The following is a 22,322-nucleotide window of genomic DNA, read 5'->3' as shown; positions in this document are numbered from 1 at the left end:
TTCCGTATCACTTGACGCTGGGGGTATCTGGAACCAGGTTGCTCGCCACTCCCCCTGGGAGCCTGTGCAAAGTGCTGCGTCACTTTGACTGGGACACAAAGCTGAGGATGCCTAAGAAAAAATTACCTCTTCATGACAAACTGTCTTCTCAAGCCTACAGCTGCACCTCTGCCCTTAAGTTTCTAGGATTAACTTTTTACTTGCAAATTAAAGAAAATGCACACCCGTACCCAGCAGACATTCACAGATATGGGTGCGCACAAAGAGGCTGCAGCATGAGTTGCATTAAGAGTCCACGCATAAGGCACACATAGACCATGTAACTTCTTTAGGTGCAATGCCATTTTGATCTCAGGAACAATTTCTAACTTACTTGCAGTATCAGAATGAGATCATTCAAACGCAGGAAGACTGGCAGAAAAACTAAAAGCAAAATGCAGCAGAGAAAAAGTGTGTTTTCAGATGAAACGTGAAACGGCAGCAGACCCAAGAAAGCAGCAGAGCGGGGTCTCCAGGAGGCTGGAGCCACAGAGGTGATGGGTCTCACCCTTGGATGGGTGCTGCTTCACCCTGGGAACAACATGCCCTCCCCAAGGCTGTGTGAGCACTGGGGACAGGGACACATCCTGATGCCTCCTAACAACAGAAAGCAAAAGTATACAAGGATTTTAAGGCAAAGAGGACTAGCTAGAAACAACCCCTAAAATTACTTAAAAGCTACTGCAGTTTTTTGGAGCAGGTGAGGGTAGGGTTGCACATAAAATCTTCTTCCCTTATCCGTGCTGGTTATTGCAAGTGAAATCAGTAAGTCACCTACCGGCTCACTAAAGAGTTTTGGATGTGAAGGCTCAGTGCATCACTAAGTTCCCTTTCATGGCTTGGCCTGTAAACCTCCCCCAGCGAGCAGCTCTGTATCCTTCCAGTTTGTTCCCCATAGAACTAAACATGTAAACAGTGCTTTAAGCAAGGCAAAGCAGCCTTTCCTCGTCACCTCTCCCAGCCCAGGCTCCGTGTGTGAAACGTCACATGGGAAACGTCCCCAAAACTCAAACACCACACGCGAGGAGTGGCAAGCGCCGGGGCCTCCCTGGCGGCTGAGATAGCCTCACCTCCCTCCAGTTAGCCAGGTTAGCAGAGGAGGCAAAGCAGAGCAGGTCCGCACCAGCCAGTGGAAGAGGCTCCATGGCCACCTGCACAGGGACGCTGCCACCAGGGCTCCCCGGGGCTGCCCACCCTGCCTCCGCCAGCAGACCCACTGGCAGCACCCCGCAGCCTTGCAGCAGGGTCGGGGGGCTCGTGGCCCAGCTCCCTGCCACCGCTCGCCTTCCCAGGATGCTATCCCCGGAGCCGGCCGGCCACTGGAGCCTGCCCAGGCCCTGCCGGTATGTCCCCGGCACACGCAGGGCTGCAGAGGGATGGTCGAGAGCATAGCCCGGGCCTCCGGGCACTAGCGATGGCAAACACGGTTGCACTGCCAACAGGAATTTCTGTTTAATTGCTCAAATGGTTTCATTTTTCTACACTAAATGTTAAAAAAAACACCCTAAACCAACAACATAAGAAGACTGCTTCCCCGCATTATTAAAGAACATGGACACACGAAAGGAAAGAAGGGATCAAGTACTTCCCTTTCCTATAGGGAAATAATATGCATTTTGGCTGGTTTTTTGTTGTTTTTTTTTTTTTTTTTTTTTTCCCCTGGCAGATTTGAACAGTATAAAGCTTTGAATATTAAGAAGGCTATTAAATTCTTTCAATAGTTTTCCAAAGTGTGAAGCTACTGTACTTAGAAAAAGGGAAGGAAGCCTAGCACTCTTCAAGAACAAAATGAATTTAAACACATGATTACTATTGCTACTGAAATTAAAAAGAAAGTGTCTTTTAAAAAAAATCAATTGTCTTGAAACAAAGCACAGACTTTTGGCTATTGATAGTATTTTTAGACTCAGACTTTCTCTGGAGACTTAAAAGTATGCAAATGCAAAGTGCAGAGAGGCACACACACACACACACACACATGCTATACCTTTGTATTACACTGGCATTTTATTATTTAATTAAACTACTCTTATTTTTCTAGCTCACGCATGCTTCCCTTGAGACGGCTTTGCTGTTAGCCTGCTGGCCTTGACTTCCAGCCAAAAACAATTCAGAAACAAAAAGGGACAACAAATCATATTTTCACAGACATTTTTATCCCTCAATACAACCTTGTTTTCACACAACATCATACAGATTCTATGAAAACTATAATTTATTGCAGTAGCCATCCAAAGCTAGGGGCTGACACAGGCTCTGCGGTGTGTTTCCACTTCTGTTATTTCTGAAGTTGTGCTGTTGGTAAGGACCTGCCATGCTTAACAGTGCAGCATTGTTGCGAGGGACAATAATCAATAGTTCGCAGCAGCTCTGACTAGGCAGTATTAGGTCAACCCAAGTACCCACAGTCTCCAATAACTGTATCCTGGCTAGAAAAGCTCAGGCAGCAGCTTGAAAACCTGCACTTGCAAATAAAGCCCGTTTCTGAGAAATGCACATCTGCAGGCATCGCTGTTTATGATGGAACATATTCCTAAGATGTACAACTTTAAGAAGCAAACCTCATTTATCAGAGTATTTATCGCAACCCCTCTGCTGAGCAGACTTTCACTTACCTGGTGGCAACCCTGTAAATTCGAATCTCTTCCATATGATGAGTATGAACCCCTTTCTGTTTTACCTGTTAAAAAAAAAAAAAAAGAAAAAAAAAAGTGTAACAGATATAAACAGACATATATAGCTTCTCCAAGCGTTTTACATGATGTTCACTACATTTTCCTAATGCTGTTTACATATGTAAAATAGGCAGTGCTGCCTGTGTAATGCATGTAGGCAATAGAAAGGGATTCACAATTTTTCACGCTGAGGATGAGGATGTGAAATAAACTTCCTAATCTTGGCTGTGCTGCTCCGCACACTTTCTGGAACTGGGATTTACCAGGCTTGCACCAGCTGAAGGTGTGGGTGACACCCTCCACGTCTGCCCTCTGGCTCGGGGGCCGAGCACCCAGGCACCCAACCTGTCCCTCCGCTGCGCTGGGGACACGGCCAGTCCCTCACCGGCTCTCCAGCCAGCCAGCTTTGCCCAAGATCTGCTGCGGATGCGGCTCCCCACTCTTTCCCAGGAGCAAATTCCCCCATGATCAAGGCGATGATGGAATTTTCACCTGGGAGAAAGACACTGACTGGGTATTCGCCATTTGCTACCAGTGCTGGGGCTGCCCCAGTGGTGCTGGGACTCAAACGGGGGCCCAACGACTGCTGAGGCTCTCTGCCAGCCCTAAGTACCTTTTTTTTTTTCTTTCCTTTTTTTTTCCCCAGGAAGCCTTTAACACTCAGCTCCAACAGCCTTACTTGCAGTACCGGTTACGGTTATGCCATATTTACAAAGAAAAATAAAGGTTCTTTCAGGTTTGAATGGCCAGACTCGAGCGAAATCAAGAAGGGAAGAGGTGGTTTCTGCAAAGCATTAAGTCATGGCTGAGCAGCACCACACCACGTGCTCCGGAGACAAAGAGTAGTCAAGAGGGCTGATACAAAACATATTGACACTAAAAGACCACCCTTATGGTGAGGATAATCGCGGGATGGGATGGGGGCGGGGGGGGGGGGGGGGGTATTATCTAACAAAACATCCAAGAACACAGTAAAAATCCCTCATAAAATTAAAGTTTTTATTATAGGCTGGGGCATAAAACCCACAACACACAGTACCAGTTACTAGGGACCAGATGCTCGGTTTATCTCTGTGTGCATCGCGCCGAGGACCCCTCTGCACCTAGGAGGCAGCTTCACGTGGCTGCGTAGCCCCACGTACAGGAGATGGGGTGCCAGCCTCACACCAAACCCTGCGCTGCCGAGATAGAGCCGCCACACCAGTACATCTACCAATGCCATTAAAAAACAAGCTTGAACTGCATTTGGAAATGCCAGATGATAATGATGACCATAGCCAGCACCCTGAGCAGTTTCAGGGGTCCAAGCGAGGGGTCCCTAGCTGGCACCGCTGCTGCCCGACAGACGCGGAGCTCTACTGCGCTCAGTTTTTCCCCAACGCGTTCCGAATTTCCTAAAGAGCCCATGGTGCGGCAATTCGTTAGACAAAGGATGACGGAGGTCATGTTAATCATTCCCAAAATGGTGTGGCCGCATTCTGACTCCACAAGCCTTTCCTTTACTATAAAGCTACCAGGTTTGATTGCCCTTTGGAAGCATTATTGATAAAGTTTGACTGTTGCAAGTGGTTTGGGATTTAAAAAAATCATCTTTCTCATCATCATCATTTGAGACTTTAGAGCTTGCTTTTGTTTCTTGATTGGTTTTGGTTTTCTTGTTTTCCACATTAAGTAGTTACTTATACACGGGAACCTCCAAAATTTATTTGCAATTCATAGGACATTTGCACATATAATAACTTTTGAAAGCACTTGTATCTGGTTATACAAAAATGATGGATCACCCTCTCCATAGCCCCCCTCAGGTTCAGAGTACTGGGAAGCTTTTGCAAAAATAATTCAAGATTGAAATGACAATGAAATTTTAATCATGAATCCCTGAGTCCAACGCTGAGATCTAAAAACAAAATGTCTTGCTGGCATGCCTGGAGTTATGTGTGCTACTTCCCATCACCCCAAGAGGGCCAGAAAGTCGATGACAATAACAAGCGATGAAGATGGGGGGGGCTGTAGGGAAGGAAAAATCCCAAACAGAAATAGGGTTGAGGGTAACCAAGTACAAGCAGCGACACAAGGTACTTTGAACACGCTTCTTGCTGCTGCCTGGGTATCCGTAATCTTCTTTTCTATCGTATCAGACACAGGCAGCCTCATCTTAATTTCAGTTGTTAAAAAATATTTATCCAGATACAAAAATAAACCCACTGCAAATTACAAGTTGTCAGGGTTAAAATCTACTTCTATTTGTGTGGGGGAGGATAAGAGAACAGCATAGACATGAATCATTCTCAGTAATTTGAGTGTTTCCATGACATCAATGGGCACTCGTCCAGGACTCTGTCGAAGTCTGTGAGGTACCAAAGCGGCACAGCAGCCAGCAGGAGATTGACTTTTTTTTTTTTTTTTTTTAGGATTATGCTCCTTGTAAAGATTTCATCTATAGCATCCACTTTTACCACCAAACAGATAACTTTGGAGATCACGAGTGAACACATTTCATTCTGATAGTGTAAGCCTTTAACTTTATTACATTTCTTGTTCTTTCCATGTACAGCTAGAAATCTGCCTCCTTGAATAAGAACAAATAACCAAAATCTATGAAAAAGGCAAGAATTCACTAAAAAGATACACATACATAGATTTTTCACTGTCAACTGTAATTATGAAATTATTATACTTTTTGTAATGACACTTCACTGGGGGGGCGGGGGGGGAGAGGAATATCTTTTGTATAAACTGTCCATTTAAAATTAGCTACAGTCTTGATGTTGATTTTCTGCTTAAAATTCACTGGCATATTTGTTTCAGATAATAAAATTTGCAAGAGTGCTGATAATATGCAAAAGTAGGCTCTTTAAGCAACTATTTGTGCTCACAAATACAAATGCTTCTCCTGAATTTCTACATTTACTGTACATTATGCATCATTTTCAGTCACACGAACACCCCAGCCTGTACTGTGCGTTTTTCTGAGGTCTGCAAGAGCTAAAGATTCTCTCTCCTTTTTTTTTTTTTTAATTTAAAAAAATGTTTTAAAAAAGAGAGAACGTCTACAACGATGTAGACACCCGACGCATTCACTGCGGAATTTTCGAGACAACCCTCTAGTACCAGAATGCGGCAGCCGCTGCGGATATTTTTTGGCACAAAGACAATGGTGGCAGTGCCAAGCCCCATGGCTAAAACTACTCAAAAGAGGCATAAGGGTAGCATTAATCGTTCAAGTCTTTTACTGCATGGAGTACTGTTGTCCATATTTTAAAACCTAAAAGTACCCGTTAGTAATATTTGTTGTAAGCCAGGGGAGGGAAAAAAAAAAAAGGGGGGGGGGGGGGGGAAGAGAGCCTGAAATAGAGATGAATAACAAATCTTGTCAGACATCTGATTAATTTTTTCTACCTAGAGGACCAAATGCTAAAATGTGCCATTTGTTAGCAGCACTGCGAACACGCAACACGATCTATACCCTTCCGTGGCTTTATGATCTGACAATTGAAACAAAGCTCCATGGAAGAAGTTGACCTACAAAGGCTGGTGAATAACTTTCAAGTATGCACTTGTTCTTTAGGTAAGGCAGAAAAAGCATCTCCATTATTATTGGAGGCAATAACTTAGCGTGTGTGTAAATATATATATCTTCAACTAATTGTCACAGTGCATGCCAATCAAAGGAGAGACAAAGAAAGAACTACATGCAGCTCCTGTTTTCTGACAAACACTGAATCTCAAGTCTCTGCTTTCTAAATACTTCTAGAAAAAATATACTGTTTATCTTCACTAAATTAAAACGATTGCTTCATAAATATTTTGTTTGCATTTTTGTTTAACTACAGAAAATAAAAGCAGCACAGGATTGCCAATCAATCAATAAAGCAGCTACTTGCTTTTCCATGGTGTACTTTGAAAAATTAATCAAATTAAGTAGAAAATTTAAGCAACTTCCAAAGCACAAATGCAAGACATCTGATTCTCCACTCTTTTTTTCCCCTGCCCTGGGAGATAGGGCACCTTGGCTTTTCTCTGGTAGGCAGAATGAGAGGCATGAGGCAACTCTTTCCATCTGCAGAGAAGAGGAAGTGAAGCTATTTCTATAAATGACTTCAATTCAATGTTTACATTGAATTTGTGTTTGACATATTTTTTGAGAGGAGTTCAACTAGAATATTCTAATTCAGGTTTCCGCTGCCCTACATTTGGGGTTTAGTTATTGGTTACATTGAAGAAGGGAAACCTGTCTGGGACAAAAAAAAAAAAAAAAAAAAAAAAAAGGGTGGGAAGTAATTGTATTAGGGACTGGCATTTTAACAGCTGCGAATTTTGGTCTGTTCAGGTCTGCGATTTTCCTTAAACACATTTCTTATTCCTTACAGCATTTCTAGCGCTTTTTGAAAATTAATGATTGTTTCCCCTGATGTCTGATGTCTCAAATGCATCCTGAAGGGATCCCGATCGATTCCCCTACAGTGAATGACAAATTAAAGGAGAATTCAGTGTCAAAGTCCGACCAGGCATGAGGAACACAGAGGTGGAGCATATCTGTGAAAAAGTTCCCAGCAACTGAAGAATGGGCTGAACTTTATAGTTCCACATTTGTCTGTACGTAACAAACACACACGTGTTATGGCTGTAGCAGGGTTTACTTGCATTGTTATGAGGATCATGAAACAGTTTACTTCTGCCTTAACCTATAGTTCCTGCATTCAGAATTTTCTTATGCTGCTTTCAGTTTGGCTGCATGAGAGGGAGGGTTTGAGCACTCCAAGGAGTGAGTGCCGGACTCACCTCAGTGCTCACCAGCGTGAGCGAAGGGCTCTGCACACTGGACCTGCCTGCCAGGAGGACCGGCTCTGCACAGCACCTTCTGACAGCAACAGCCAGATTATCAGTGGTTGTTTTTTTTTCCTCAGAGATATGAAAACCCAACTCAGTTCAGCAGAGAAATCAAGCTAAAATTTGTATAGAATTATAAAGTACCCGAGGAAAAAACTCATAAACGAGCCATTATACACTATACCTATAAGCACCTCACTCCCAGAGAAACGTATATATCCCGTGCCTTTCTTGGACAGCCTCCCAGGCCTCGCTCTCTTTAGCCCTAGACAGAAAAAAAGCCTACCCATGGTTTCACCAGCAGAGCTAGCAGGTAGCTTCTTTATTTTGCCAGAACTTTTGAATACTGTGTTCTTCAAAAGAGAAAGGAGATGGAAAAAGGGAGGGGAAGGAAAAAGAAAAACAAAAATGCTTTTCCTATTAAATGTGGGGTTTTTTTGTTTGTTTGTTTGGTTTTTTTACTCTTAATTGAAGGATGCAAATCTAACCGCGGTCCCCGGCACTAGGGCTAACAGCTGGCTGGAGGCTTGTCCCCCTTTGTGCGATCGAGCTTCCCTCGGCGGCTGGCGGCTGCGAAGCGGGCAGAGCAGGGCTCGCGGCACAGCTCCCGGGCAGCCGCAGGCAGCGAGCTGGCAGGGGAACAGACAGCCCTTGTGCTGGGGCTCTGGGCAAAGGTGAGGTGTGGGGGCAAGCGCTGCAAAGGTTCGGCAGGCATCGTCCCCGGGGGGGCGCGGGGCTGAGCAGCGCTGACACTGGGGTCCGGCTGGGATTTCTCCACTTCCAGAGCACAAACAGCAGAGAGTTGCTCAGCTCAGCTGAACTACTGACTCAGGCTTGACCTGGCTCACACTCTGCCAAGAGTAGCGCACTTACCGGTGTAGGACACAAGTCAAAATACCCGATTTATCGCAGCGAGGTTTTGAACAGTGTGCTTTACATTACAAAGAATCTCATCCAATGGTAATGGAAGTATCACGTTAATGAGCTATTTCTGCTTTGTGCTATATGTGAAGTACAGACAATAAGAATGAAATCTAATAGATTTTAAGCAAAGTTTGTGCCATGATGGTCACAAAATAGTACAAGTGACACGGCATCTGATACAGGGAAGGTCCGCAAACTAGATACAAAGCTAAGGGAAGGTATTAATCCCAATAATTTGAATGGCATCACACCCTAGAATGTAGCACAATGCTAGGGGAAGGAGATCTTTTTGGATTTTTGCACTTACACTGATGTGCAGTAAACAGTAATGGTTCTTAGAGATGTTACGATGCCAGAGCAAGTACCATTACAAAGGGAGATTATTTTTTTTTAAACAGTGCTATCAAAATGCAAAGGAAATTAAATCCTAAAACCTATACTAAAATAAAGGTACAGAGCTGACTTGAACAACCTAAAGCAAGGAAATTCAATGCTTACACTTAGACAGGCAAGGTTAATTCCCAAACGCCCCAAAGGCCAAGCTACTTCCTTGCATGCACACTATGTGCATTTATCTGTTCCTGTACATACACGCACATATATATGAATGGGAATAATGGCAGTCCAGCCTGCTGAAGGGCACCCACACGGTGCTCTCAGCAAGCTTTGCCCAATGCCACCCGTGCGGCTGATGGATTCCAGCACGGGGCAGGGAGTGACCCCGGTGCCACTCACCCCAAGCTCCACAGCCCCTTTTACATGTATTCAGTTACTCCACAAAAATACCAGAGCAACTTCTTTCTCACTGATCTCAGTTCCTGAAATATTGGACCTAAACCAAAAGACGAAGGCAAATTGCTCAATCTATTTCTGTAATCAGCCAAATAATAGCATCTATTACAGGGCAGTATGTGACTTATCTGTTTACGTGTTTTTAAAACAAAATAGCTGTGGCAAAGCTATACTTGAAACTATAAGAATATGAAGTGAGAATATTGAAGGCCATATTCTACCAGACTTACATTAAGTGGTCCTTTGGTCCTTGACTAGTCCCACCAAAATCAACTAGATTGTAAAGATTATCACATCATCCCATAAGAGAAAGGTTTGACGATCATAGTTGGTTATTTGCCTGGATGAGACAGCTGCACTACAAGATTGATTGTGTCCAATCCAGTCTGAACAAGCTCGTTGCACCCTTTGCAACAGGTTTTCAGCACCTTGAGGTTAATCAGAGGATATGCAGGTATTGGCATTTCGTAGCCATCACTGCTATTGTGCAACCAATAAATAATACTGCGTTCTGCGGATAAGGAACATTAATGAGCTTAATATCAAGTACATGCACTAATTGAGACCAGAATAATAAACTTTCATAATTAAATTAGGTATTTAAACAAAACAACTGTTTCTTTCAATGCCATCTGAAAAAATTATATTTAACAAGTTGCAGAAACCCTAAAGACTCCTCACTGCCGTGGGCCACTGCGTTCGTCTTGCAGAGAGCCTGGTGCTGCACGAATGGCCATGCTCAGTGAGCCCGGAGCAACCGGGCACATACACTCCAAAGCTGTGAACAGAGGAGTATTTATAGGAGACAATCCTTCATTTAGAGTGAAGACGCATCTGACTTCATAAACATCTTTAGTCCTCTTTCCTTTTCATATGTGCATGGAATTTCAGTCTAGAGGAAATAATTATGATCATCTAAGCTTGAACACCTGTATCACTCTGTGAATAGGCAAATTTGTTTGGGAGAGAAACAGAAACTCAACGGAACCCATTCATTGTGTTTCACCCTTCTAATTCTCAGAACGTACCATAGTCAAAAGATGGGCAGAGGATGAAGACAGGCATTGGAGAACAACAACAACAACAAAATTGAAAGCATTATCTAATACTAGAGAATCAGAATAATAAAAAGGGGCAACATTTTCATAAAGATATGAGACAAGAACTTGTTGTAATAATACCTCAGACCTGAAAGCAATATATAAGAATTGAACGTAAAGCACTGGATATTGCTTTATCCTAAGTAAGCCTCACAGGGCTATTTTAAATTGGAATACGCTGCAGGGTGATCCCTCATCATTTGTTCAGGGACCAGTTCAGGAGATCTTTATCATGTATCTGGAAACCTGGGTTTTCATTCAAGCATGAAAACAGAATCACTTTAAAACAAGTTAGATAAAGATCTAAGGCCATGAAAGACACAGAATTGAAAGAGGACAATAAACCTTCCCACAGCCCAAGTCTGGGCTCTAAATCTTTGGTCTGTAAACCACCCCTATCTAGTAGCCTTTATTAAAAGGCTACTAAAACAAACCATGTTGGACATGAGCAAGGATAAAGAGATCAAAAGCCTCATCGTAGGGATTGGGGATCAACTCTCCACCTCCACATGACCAACAGAAACCCTTCTCATCAGGCAGCTGCATCCCTTCCCAAGCCGACAGGAAAGGTGGAAGCCCGGGACGTTGGGAGAGCCTGTCCCCAGGCAGCAGGACCCCCAGAGCCAGTGGGCCAGCCCCGCATCCGAGAGCTCACTGCCAAGCTCACCCTCCTGCCTCAAGCCCCAGTTAAACCCACAGCATCATCTACACACCAGAAAGAAGGAAAGAAATGCTGAGCACAAGCACACATGGACCCACCCTAACAGCCTGCCGGTAAAGATAAATTTTCAGGTTTGGGTACCAAAAGCATCGGTGCCTGTGTAGCAGCTTGCCTCGTGCTCCTCCCTCATTTTCACGTGCTCTCTGCAGGTCTAGACAGAACTACCCAAGCCTCTTATACTGTTTTATATTGAGATTAAATACTCAATTGGACATTTCTACAGAAATGGTATTTTTGGTAATATTGTTCAGTACAGAAAATATAAAAGAAGAAAGCTAGCATTGTTGTAATTTAGATGGTTTAAAAACAACAGCTTGGATAATTTGGATTAGCTAAGAAGACAAAACCAACTACAAGTTTCTCCCTGTATGGCAAAACATCAGGAATGATGTGGTAAATATACTGTAACATTACAAAATACCCAATAGTCTCAAATCGGTAATATCCAGCAGAGGGCATGCACACCCTGGTAAGATTTTTGCACTTGAGAACTGACATTTCCTAAACAATTCGGGAACAAACAAATTGGGCTGAGAATACAGGCAAACTCATAGCATCAGTACACACGCTCTACAACACTTTCAGATCAAGAACGATAAAGCTTCCCCCGTAAAAAGACACCTAGGAATGTTCGTTCCTACACTGAAAAAACAAAAAAAAAAGTCCTTGAGAGGGATATTTCCCACTTCTACCAGCTGACAATTTTCCTCTTGCTGCCAAATGCAAAACCAATAACCTTCACACAAAAAAAACCCTACCATCCCTCAATACGAGCTTCACACCTGAAAGCAACGCCACATTGAAGAGCAAAATTCAGATTGATTTACAGACTTCTTATTCTCTATAGATGAAATACCAGCTGCACAAGTATTAAATAAAACTGAGTATCTTCAGCAGGGCCAGATTTTTATCCTAGATTCTTTAATAACTTCACAGCACAGGATAGCAAGATTACATACGGTTCTATTGAATCTTTTATTTGGTTTTATTATACTTAAGTGAGAAGAAATTTTAAAAACCCAAACCAATCCAGGGAAGAATTTGTCATTTGTCACGTTTGTTTCAGAAATTGCTTGCTTACATTTGTATTATAGAAAACTTGGTAAATGTCTACTCATGCTTTTAGAGTCCTCCCGTAGAAGCACTTCATTCTCAGCCGCCGACCCGGGCCCCTCTGCCAACCAGGGCAGTTCCCCACGTTGAGAGAGATACAAACGCACCAAGGAGGAATGTCCGTCACCTCCTGCAACCCCAACACGAGTGATGGTAATGAACTGCTACTGGCCCATCTGTGGAAACAATCACTTCCAACCTTGACCTCTGCTTTACAGCACAGAGTAATGGCTATTTGGGTTCCTTATCAGACAATATATTTTTTTAACTTTGAGTAGCCCTGGGAGATGAACTTAATTTACAAGGTCTACAAGGCAGGCAGCTTAGGTTACATGTAGGTCACAATAAATAATACTCATCCCTTGGCCAGCGCGAGCTCTGCCGCCACTGCCTAAGTTGAAATGACAAGCTTTTATTATTCCTAAGCACTTGATTTTGAAACATTTGCACAATCTGTTAAGTCCAGACAAATTTAAATGGTTCTGACATGCAGCCTGCTAGGGTCAGTGACAGGGATAATGCCTCTTTATGTGGGTAAAATTTTGTGGCATATAGGTCACTCTCTTAAGGGGAATCAACTGTGTGTCTCTTCTTTGCATTTCCACCACAATCCTTCATCCTGCAGCCTGGAGCTGAGAGTGAAATGCAAGAAAGGAGCTGAACGCTCAAAGCAAAAATCTGCTTCCAGGACAATCCATTATATCTGACAAGTTAAATGTTCCATGGTAGACCATATGGCATAGGAGCAGGGCCGACGATGGAAGAGGGAAACTCAGCAAATGCATCACAATTAAGGAGTTTGACTATAGAATTTACTTTGATTTACCTTATTTTTTATTATATATTGGATATTGTAGTCTTTCGATTTTCATATAGCCCTTCCAAAGCCTCTGCTCAACCTACCAAGCTAGCTACACATGAACAGGTGCTTTGCCAAAATTACATGCTCCAAAATCTTAAGGTCTTGGTTACTTTAAACAGTACTCCTGATGAAGCCATTTTTATACCTGGTAAATTTTCTAGTTGGAGGGTATTTCTATTATTAACAAGCATAAATGTTATTAGTATTTGTTAAAGACCAAAGCAAAAGGGAAGGTGACAAAAAGAAGAAAACGGCATTAAATCTCTGCCCCCAAAGCCTTGGCGAGGAGTTCTCAGTAGAAAGTGGACCTCTGACACTGAGAGCTGGCAGGGGTCCCCACCCTGCTAACACCCACCACGACCTGCAGGCACCCATTTTTTATCAGATTGGCCCCTTATTGTCGAGAGAACTCCTACACAGGCAAGGTAACAGCACAGATGGTCTGAAAGATCTTTTCCACCTCCAAGGTCTGTAGCTTTATGACCTACGGTGAAAATGGGGGAGCTACGTGAACCCTCCTGAGTCTTCCCGCTCGTTACACATGTACACACAACCAGATCCAACTCTGAGCAGCTATACAAGCCCACAGCTGCCACAGGTTTCTTTTTTATCGTTTTGATTACCAAATCATACTACTGAATTAATCAGAGATGCAAATAATAAACTGACCCTTTCTGTAAGGCACCCACCACTCAGCATCACTTTCTTTTGAAGAGCCAAAACCTTCTAACCGGCTGCCACAGCAGCGGGATGGGAAACCACATGAACTAGGAATACTAGCTTTGCCACACCTATGGAGGTTGATCTTGACTGACATAAATAACAAATGGCCCAATTAGAAGAAAAACCATGCAAATTAGCTGCGCGTAATGAAGTTCCTAAATAATTTGGAAATGCAGTGCTGAAAACAGTAACTAGTCTTTCCAGAATTCCTTGCAGAGAATCTCTTCTGTGTGAGAGGATGGAGGACTTCTATAAGCTTGTTGTCCTGGTCCAGGTCTGCTGCCATTCAGCAATCGAATCTGCAGAAATAACTGCATAACCATTTTTGGGCAATGCCCTGGAGTCACGATGCAAAAAATAATGTAGGTAACCAAAGCTACAGCCTTATTTAGGCATTTAAATAAAGTCTCATAGGCAGGAGTAAATCCAAGCCAGTGTCACTGGTGGCAGTGGAAGCTGTTGATGCACAACTCACCAACACAAATCACTTCCTGGGCTCTGGAACTGGAAACCTAATTTTAAGCGCTTATTTTTGTAATCCCTTTTTTTTCCAGTGTCAACCTTGGAAATGCCAAGCCAACGTTACTACCAGTAAGGGTCCATTCTGCCCAGTGCTGAGATCAACAGACATAACCCAGAGATTTCCAGAGGGATCTCTGGAATAGGAATACCACGGGTATAGGGAAATACCTACACTGAAAGCAAGGGGCACTGAACTCGGCACACCCATGGCCAATCTATGCTTTTCTAAGCCCAAAAGGGTATGTCATCACTGCTTAATTATTCTCTAGGTTTGTAATATAATATATTTTTTTCTAGTATTAAATGTCTTCTTACCCAGAGTAAGTATTTCTCAAAATTTTTAAGGGTTAAACCCAGTAATTTTCCAAATTACTTTCATTCTACCCCTTACCAAGGCTTGTGCCAGACTGCCCACCTGGGGCAGCACCCACCATCCCCTGGCAGGAGCTGGCAGGCACCCACGGGGGCTCTGGCGTCTGCTGGGGAACATCGGGCATCATTTTGTGGAGGACTTGGGTTATACAGTGCTGTGCCAGTCTCACAAGACCCTCGGAAGAGCCCATCATCTACACTGACCGAGACAGCAGGTGTTATGGGATACAAATTTATGTTTAAATGCATCGTGGTTTTAATGTTTCATGAAATTTAGATTAAAAAAAATCATTAATAGGAACAGGGGTCACTTTAGTGAAGCAGTCCTTAATGATCTTTTAAAATACCAATTTCAGCAGGAGAAAAAATGTCATTTTTCAAAAATATATTTGTATTTTGTTACTCCTGGGAAGAAAATGTTTTTAGTTTACTTCAAACATATTCCTGTTATTTCTGCATTTTTGTGAAACCGCTATTGTTTTAGCTCCCACAAACAAAGATTAAAGCAGAAAAACAGAAAAAAAAATGCTTTAAAAATTGTGGAAGACTTTGTGTAAACCAAGAAGTTACTATTTTGAACTTGATAGTTCAGGACTACCCCAGGCGGAAAGGCAAGGTGAACGGCAGACAGTAGTCCTGGCGCGCTGGCAGAACAAAGACCATTAGGAAGCCAATGTTGAAAAAAAGAGTCGGATCCATTACTCCAGCGCTGCAGTTCCTCACACAGATCTTAAATTTATTATTGATTTAGCATTTAGTACTGCAGGCACTGGAACAAAGACCTCTATGATTATAAATGCATGCTTTTGTCGCACGTGCTTTAATTTTAAAAAGGGTACTTTTTTTTTCCCCAAAGATCCTGCATATTAAAAGGACATCAACTTCTTCAAAAGTCACACATCTTTCAAAATGTGTTTTTACAATATAAGGTTACTGTCAGCGATGACAGAGAAGGATTTCTGGGTTTTTTGTTGGGGGCTGGCAGACAGTCTATTAGAGCTGCAAGCAGCCGCAGGTCTCATCCTGGTGCAGGGAGAGGTGGGCACCCCAGTGGGCAATTTACCCCCAACAGCCCTGGGGCAAAGCAGGATCCGTGGTCATCTTCAGCTCTGCCACGAGGAACACGCCTGGGGCAACTGCTCTGGGCACCCATAGGAGCAGGAACAGAACCATCCTGCGTGCCTGGAGACAGCCCTCCTCAGCTCCCTTGGTCCTTTGCACATTTAAGGGCCGTTTATTTTGTATGCCTTTTCACTGTTTGCACAGAAAAATTCCCAGGCACCCAGACAGAAAGCACATGTGCCATTCTAAACTATTTATCGTTTAATTGGGCACACATCACACAGATAATGGCTCTTTAAAACACTCCTGGCATCAGTGAGCCACTGGGCTAGCACCATCGAGGAGACAAACGGCTTAAAATGGATGTTTTCTGTAATACAGCTCTATAGGCTCATGGAATAAACTCGTTGCTTCACGATATTCTAACCAATACGCCTACCTGCTTGGCTATCAGTAGCAATGGATGTGTACACATAAATGAAGCAGAAAAGGGACATGGAAAGAGAAAAACAGCTAAAATCACACCAGTAAAAGAAAGCAAAATGAGGCAGGTATTTGTGCTTTGCAGCTTCCACTACTAAATCCTGATCAATGTTTTTATTACTAATTAAAATGTCCATATCATGAAATAACACCTGATCCAAGAAGCCTTTAAGTACAGCAGATGAACTTCTGTGTTTTGTCAGCAAACCTGAAATTTTGGGCTGGATTTACTTTTGAATGCACTGGTTTCTGAGCCACTAATGAAAGAGAACAAAAACCTTAGCAAAGTATTTACTTTCCCTATACCAGGTTTTTAATCAAAAGATGTTTAAAAAAAAAGGAAAAACAAAGTTAAAAAATCCCAACTACTGGAACTGGTCTTTGTCTTCTCATCAGAAAGTAAAATATACCCAGATACAAAATTTCAGGAAGCTAAAAGTGAGTCCAAGGCTAGTATGTTGTCCATGTCCATAATGTTAACATCCAGTTTCATGAAGGGAGTACTGGAGCCCCAACACAGAGAACCTGCCACACAAAAGTGTTTCAGAATTCCTAGAGCCACCACCAATGCAGCCACCTCACTGAGACGCAAGTCTGCACTCACGCACAAGTTTTATAGGTTTGGGACAGTAGAAAAGCAAGCTATGTCTGGTACCCCTGGCACGCACCGTTGGCCATTCTTGTCTCACTGACAACGTGAGTGTCCTTCTGACAATGTCCAACAGGCGATGCAGGGCAAGAAGGTCAGCCGCAGCATCCCTCCAAGGACAGTCTCGGCAGTGCTTGCTGGTTGCAGGAGCAGCTGAAAGCTTTGCTCGCCTTAAATTTTGCCGTTGAGCGAGTGCTCAGCTACGAGTATCTCTGCATCCAGCACGCTGGCTGCACACAGCTGCGTTGGGAAACACGGCAGTCATCAGTCTGCTCCCCAGCCTGCCCACAGCCAGAAAACCCTTGGTGTCTGCCTCTCAGAAAAAAATGAGTCTATTTGCAGTGTTACTTCACCTGCACAAAACAGATTTACTCAGGCTTGTGCAAGAGGAGGTGTAATGATCCTGATTTCTGCCTGAAAACAGAACGCTCCCAACTGACCTAAATTGACATTAGAGCCACAAGATCCCATTAAACTCCAGCAAAAGTAATTCCCTGCCCCCCCCCCCCCCCCCCCCGCCAGAGAAGTAGCAACTTATTAACTGCAGTTTGTTAAGCAGCCTGTTACATGTATTTATGACCAATATGCTTTGATTTTCAGAACCGTCGAACTCTCATAGCTCCTTCTGTGGGTGATCAGTAATTCTGAATGATTACACTAATGAATTCCAATGAAAAAATATTGTTACAGAACATTTTCTCAGAAAGGTGCTGGTAGACTTAACACAGAGAAGCTGGCTATCACTGTCACCTGAAAAACAGCCAGACAGAAGAAAGTTCCAAGAATTTTAACTTTCAGCCACCTTCAAAACCCTTTAACATAGCGCTGGAAGTTCTTGTCATCAAGACCAAGTCACGGTAAGACCGGGATGTGCTCACCCCAGGCTTCCCATGGTCTGCCTTAGCAACTGCTGCAAATGTTTCTACTTCTGACAATAATTTATTAGCTAGTTTCATTTTATTCCCAGCTGAACTGTTACTGAGATGATAACATTCTGAAAAGGTAAAATTTCAAAACAAGGCAGAACTTGGCAAGGGTCAGAGGACTCAGGCAGAAATTGCAAGGGTGGGTTTTTTCAAAGGTAAACCAGAAGCAGCAATCAAATCCGGACTTTTCTGTGGCCTGGAGAAAGGCAGCCATCCTCTGCTGGAAATGGTGTTATTTCCCAGAACACAGAAAAAATACTGTATAGATTTCTGGAATTAAGGCATAAAGTGCCTTGGTTGATAATGAAATTTATTTTCTATGAAGATCAAGAGGCTACCAAAATGGGCCTGAAACAAAGTATTAAAAAAAAAAAAAAAATAAAAATGCCACAGTGGAAGGATAAGATGACAATCTAGTCTTCTTGGGTTTTGTCCTTTGCAAGGGTTTGAAAAAGCCTGGGATAATATCTTTTTCTCCCCTGCAAAAGCACTGAGAACCCATGGATGCTTTGCTATAGCTGGCACTCCTGCAGCCTGACAGGAAAGCAGTGGGAATGAGCTTCTCGCTAGGAAATACTACAACAATGGAAAAATCACCCCATTATTCTTTTTTTTTTTTTTTTTTTTTTTTTTTTTTTTTTTTTACACTGCTGAGCTGTTTATTTCTTCTAATCCAGTAAAATCTATTTTTCCCTTGGAAACAGTCACTAATTCAGATGCATCACTTTAAGGCCTGATTTTCAGAAGAATAAAGTATTCAGAACTTAAAGTTTCTAAGGGCATTCTGGTTTCCTCAAAGACCCAGGGTGTCCCACAGCACATCCTGAAATCAGCAGTCATCTCTGAATATTTTACCCCAAGTGCTCTGTGATTTTATTGGATCAAATAAACATAGAAAATATATGGGGTGCTTATATACCAAGGCTTCTCTGTCTTCATGCTAAGAACAAAACCATCTCTCTCAGTCCATTCAAGATCCCATTGCTTTTCATTCACCAAAAATTAAGAAAAATAATGATCTTTTATTCAGCTCCTCCCTGAGGAGCAACATACAAGTAAGTCCTCTGTGATTATATTTTTAAGGAGCTTGCACGGTAGAGATGTATTTAAGCTTGATAACATATTCACAGTTCCTTTGTAGTTTTTTAAATATAAATAATTCTCACCTTATTCCTGACAGCAGCGCCACTGAAGTCAAGGGGAATGGCCACATAAGACGACAACAAGCAGCATCTGGCCCTTACCAAGGCAACCTCCAGTTCCTTACTAGTAGAAAATAAACTAATGTGAAGCTTATCCGTAACACCACCAGTTCAGATTGCTCAGACCAGTATTACACCAGCACACTGAGGTCCCACCGACATCCAGGGACACCCTGTATGAAGCGCTGTACAAAGCAGCAGTGGCCTCTCGTTTTATGAAATAATTTAAAAAGCTATGAGGGTGAAAGTTTTTATGATTTCCTACTATTTCTTCAAAGTCATTGGGTATCCGCGCAATATAAATCTGTCTCCCGATGGCTCTCTAAAACTGGATAAACTGGAACATATAGGGAACACGTCGCTGGTCTCACTCCAGTTCTTAGCAGAAGCGTACCCAGCCCCACAGAACCACATCTGCAGCAACAACTGCCCTGCCACAGCCTCCCAAGCCACCCATCACCCCCCGCCACCGTCCCCCTGGCAGAGGCATGATGCTCACACGGTGCGGGCAGACCCCGCTCTCCTGGGGGCAGCTGGAGCACCAGTGTTGGGGGATGCCAACCCAGCACCTCCAGAAAAAACAGCATTCACAAAAATAAGTAGTCTTTGAAAGACATTATTTTTCAGACTAGGGGTTTTTGGTTTGGGTTTGTTTTTTTTTTTTTGTGTGTGTGTTGTTTTTCTTTTTTTTTGAAAAGCAAATGTTGAACTTCTAAAATTAAAACATGATGTGTCTAAACAATCAAATGTGTTTTTAACTTATTCTATCACTTCCTCATTTACACTTTTTTTTAAAAAAAAGGCCATGGATTTCATATAATGTCATTTTAACAGTACCAGGAAAGTTTCTTAAGTCACAGATTTTTCAGTGAGCCCAAAAACACAGACTTTGGGGTGGGGGGAAGAACCGATCACAGCAGGAATCTCTTTAAAAGGCAACACAAAAAGAAACACCATCTTGAACAGTCTCTCAGCAATAGTTGTGCCGTATATAAAGGAAATAAAAAGCTCTCTAAAATGTAAGAATGAACCTATCTATTCAGATTGCTTACAGGTGACATTACACCATCTGCTTGGGCAGTGTGCCCATACAAAAGGAAACTATACCAAAAAGTAAAACCTGATACATTTTAAAGAAATAGTTATGCAAAAAATTACAAATGATTTTATATAAAAGTACAAATTAAGTTCCATAGTACTGAGCTACAAAAAGTTCTTAAAAATCCAATGATCTGTGTAGAAATGATGCTCAAATACCTCGTGGGCAGAGAGAGGAGAGAAAGCTCTTTTCCCCAAGCCAGGAGGTGCGGCGTTGCTCTGGACCAGACGGGCTCAGCACCCCCTCCCCACAGGCATGTCCCTGTGAGCAGGGTCACACCTCCCTTGGAGAGAGACAAGTGCTGCTCTGCCCAGTCCCACCTGGCTACTGGGTTTGGGGGCTTGAGAAATAAGTAAGCGCAAACCCAAACCAAGGAATTGCATCTCCCGTCTGCTGGAGCGGTCTGCACTAGCCACCGGGCACTCTGCAGGCAGGCACATTCCCAGTGTGCTGTTGGGTTCTGGAATAAGCAGCCCGAAATTTGTCTTTTCCTGGAAAAGGTGCTGGCAGTAGCGGTTCGCTTACTCCTACCACCGCCGTGAGGCAGCCCCACCACTGGCCCAGGATGCTTTACCCATCCCTTCCTTGGTGACGCTGGTGTCACAAGAGAGCTCCCCCAGCATCATGGCACGGCACAAGGTGCTGCAGCCGGCTCTCAGCTGGGTCCCAGGGAAGCCCAGCTCCGCTCACTGCCGCATGCCAGGAGATTCCCCCCGACTCTGTGACCAGAGCCCTGCCCCAAGGGAAGCACCCAGCCGGGTGCCGGAGCCCCATCAGGTGCCTGGGGACGTGACTCCAGCCACTTCCCAAATCCCAGCTGCCCAGCTAGTCAGAGTAGGAAGCAAAGCTGTATTTCTTGGAGGCCTAATAAGAAACTCAGCGGCAGAAGAAGTGATGTGAATGCCTGTCCTCTAAGGAGCAGCAAACAGCCAGGGCCATATCCTGCACTCCACACTAAGCCACCATCCAGCTGATGCCAATGGATCTGTTTAGGCATGAGGAAGTCTTGGATGTAGAAACAATTGTAGAATTAATTAGATAAGGCTGGGAGAGAACAGACCACGTAATATGCCTAATTTTCTCAGAGTTTATTAGGACACAGGTATAATATAAGGAAAGATAAGTGTGTGTGTTTACAGAAATTCTTGTATTCTGAAAAGAAACCCAGAGTTATATCTGAAAGACCCTAATGCTTGTGCATCAAACTATTTCTGCATTGAGTTTGTTGTTTTCCTCTTTTTTTTTTTTTTTTTTTTGGGGTGGGGGGTGGGGGTGTGTGTGTCTTGGGGGATAGGGCTTTAAAGAGTTAAAGGCTCCCTACCATTAATTTGCATCTGGTGCTTTTAGTGTGTGTGTGTGTTTTTTTCTTCCCTGAAAAGTTGGCAGAGCCGCCGATTTTCCATAATGCAAGCATTTGGGAATTGTGAGCGGAATGAAACCGATCCAATCTCCTGACTGCGACATGAATTTTCATTAATTACAACCTTGTCAGCAAAAGCATTATCAAAGCTGAATATGAAAATGCTAATGAGTTCTCATTTGCATATTTTTCTTTGTTGGAATGTCATTAATTATTACATTTTATGATGATGAATGCAGCTGTCGAAGCTCTCCGATGCATAATTAGCCATCAGAATGCCAGGAGCCGATCAGCATTTTTGGGTAAAAAAAAAAAAAAAAAAGAAGAAAAAAAAAGGAAAAAAGAAAAAAAACCCCAAATTTCCCTTCAACCTCTCGCACTCTCCACTCATGCCAAAGCCCCCCAAAGTTTGTGCTGTCGACACTACTTCTGCCACCGGCTCACTCCTGGCAAGCCCAAGCGTGGGGACGGATTTCTCCTCCTTTAATAAAAAATTATTTTGTTTTTGCCAATCATGCGCTTATACAATTGGAGCGGCTCTTAATAAAAAAAAAAAATATCGTTATTCCAGCTTAATTAATGCCACGCTTAATTATAACACCATGATGTCAGCGGTTTTAATTAAGTATTGGCTCGGTTACAAAAAAACTCCTCGCTGCAGTAAGAGTCACTATCCACAGACTTGTGCAAATCACTTCACTCTCGGGTTCGGGGTCTCTCCCAGTTCGTGAACCAGCAGGATCCCAGCTGGGATTGAATCCCACGCGGGAGGAGAAAGCAGCCGAGGCACAAAATACAAAGTACTGTGGTGCTGCGCTCCTCGGGCAGCCTTTCGAGCTCACCTCCTTGACCACTTTTTTGAGCTAAA

General features: G+C 43.2%; 1 protein-coding gene across 22 annotated transcripts in view; it reads right to left on the bottom strand.

The window, feature by feature from the left end:
- Positions 1-22,322, bottom strand: part of TCF4 (transcription factor 4) — a 239,643-nt gene that overhangs the window by 117,491 nt on the left and 99,830 nt on the right. For all 22 annotated transcript variants that reach the window (XM_080371942.1, XM_080371943.1, XM_080371919.1 and 19 more), the window contains one exon: positions 2,655-2,719. In XM_080371942.1, the coding sequence (XP_080228068.1) occupies positions 2,655-2,719 (65 nt within the window). The remainder of the gene's footprint in view (positions 1-2,654; positions 2,720-22,322) is intronic.

Source organism: Falco punctatus (genome assembly GCF_963210335.1).
Source record: "Falco punctatus genome assembly, chromosome: Z".
Lineage (NCBI taxonomy): Eukaryota > Metazoa > Chordata > Aves > Falconiformes > Falconidae > Falco > Falco punctatus.
This window is presented reverse-complemented; position numbering and strand designations above follow the sequence as displayed.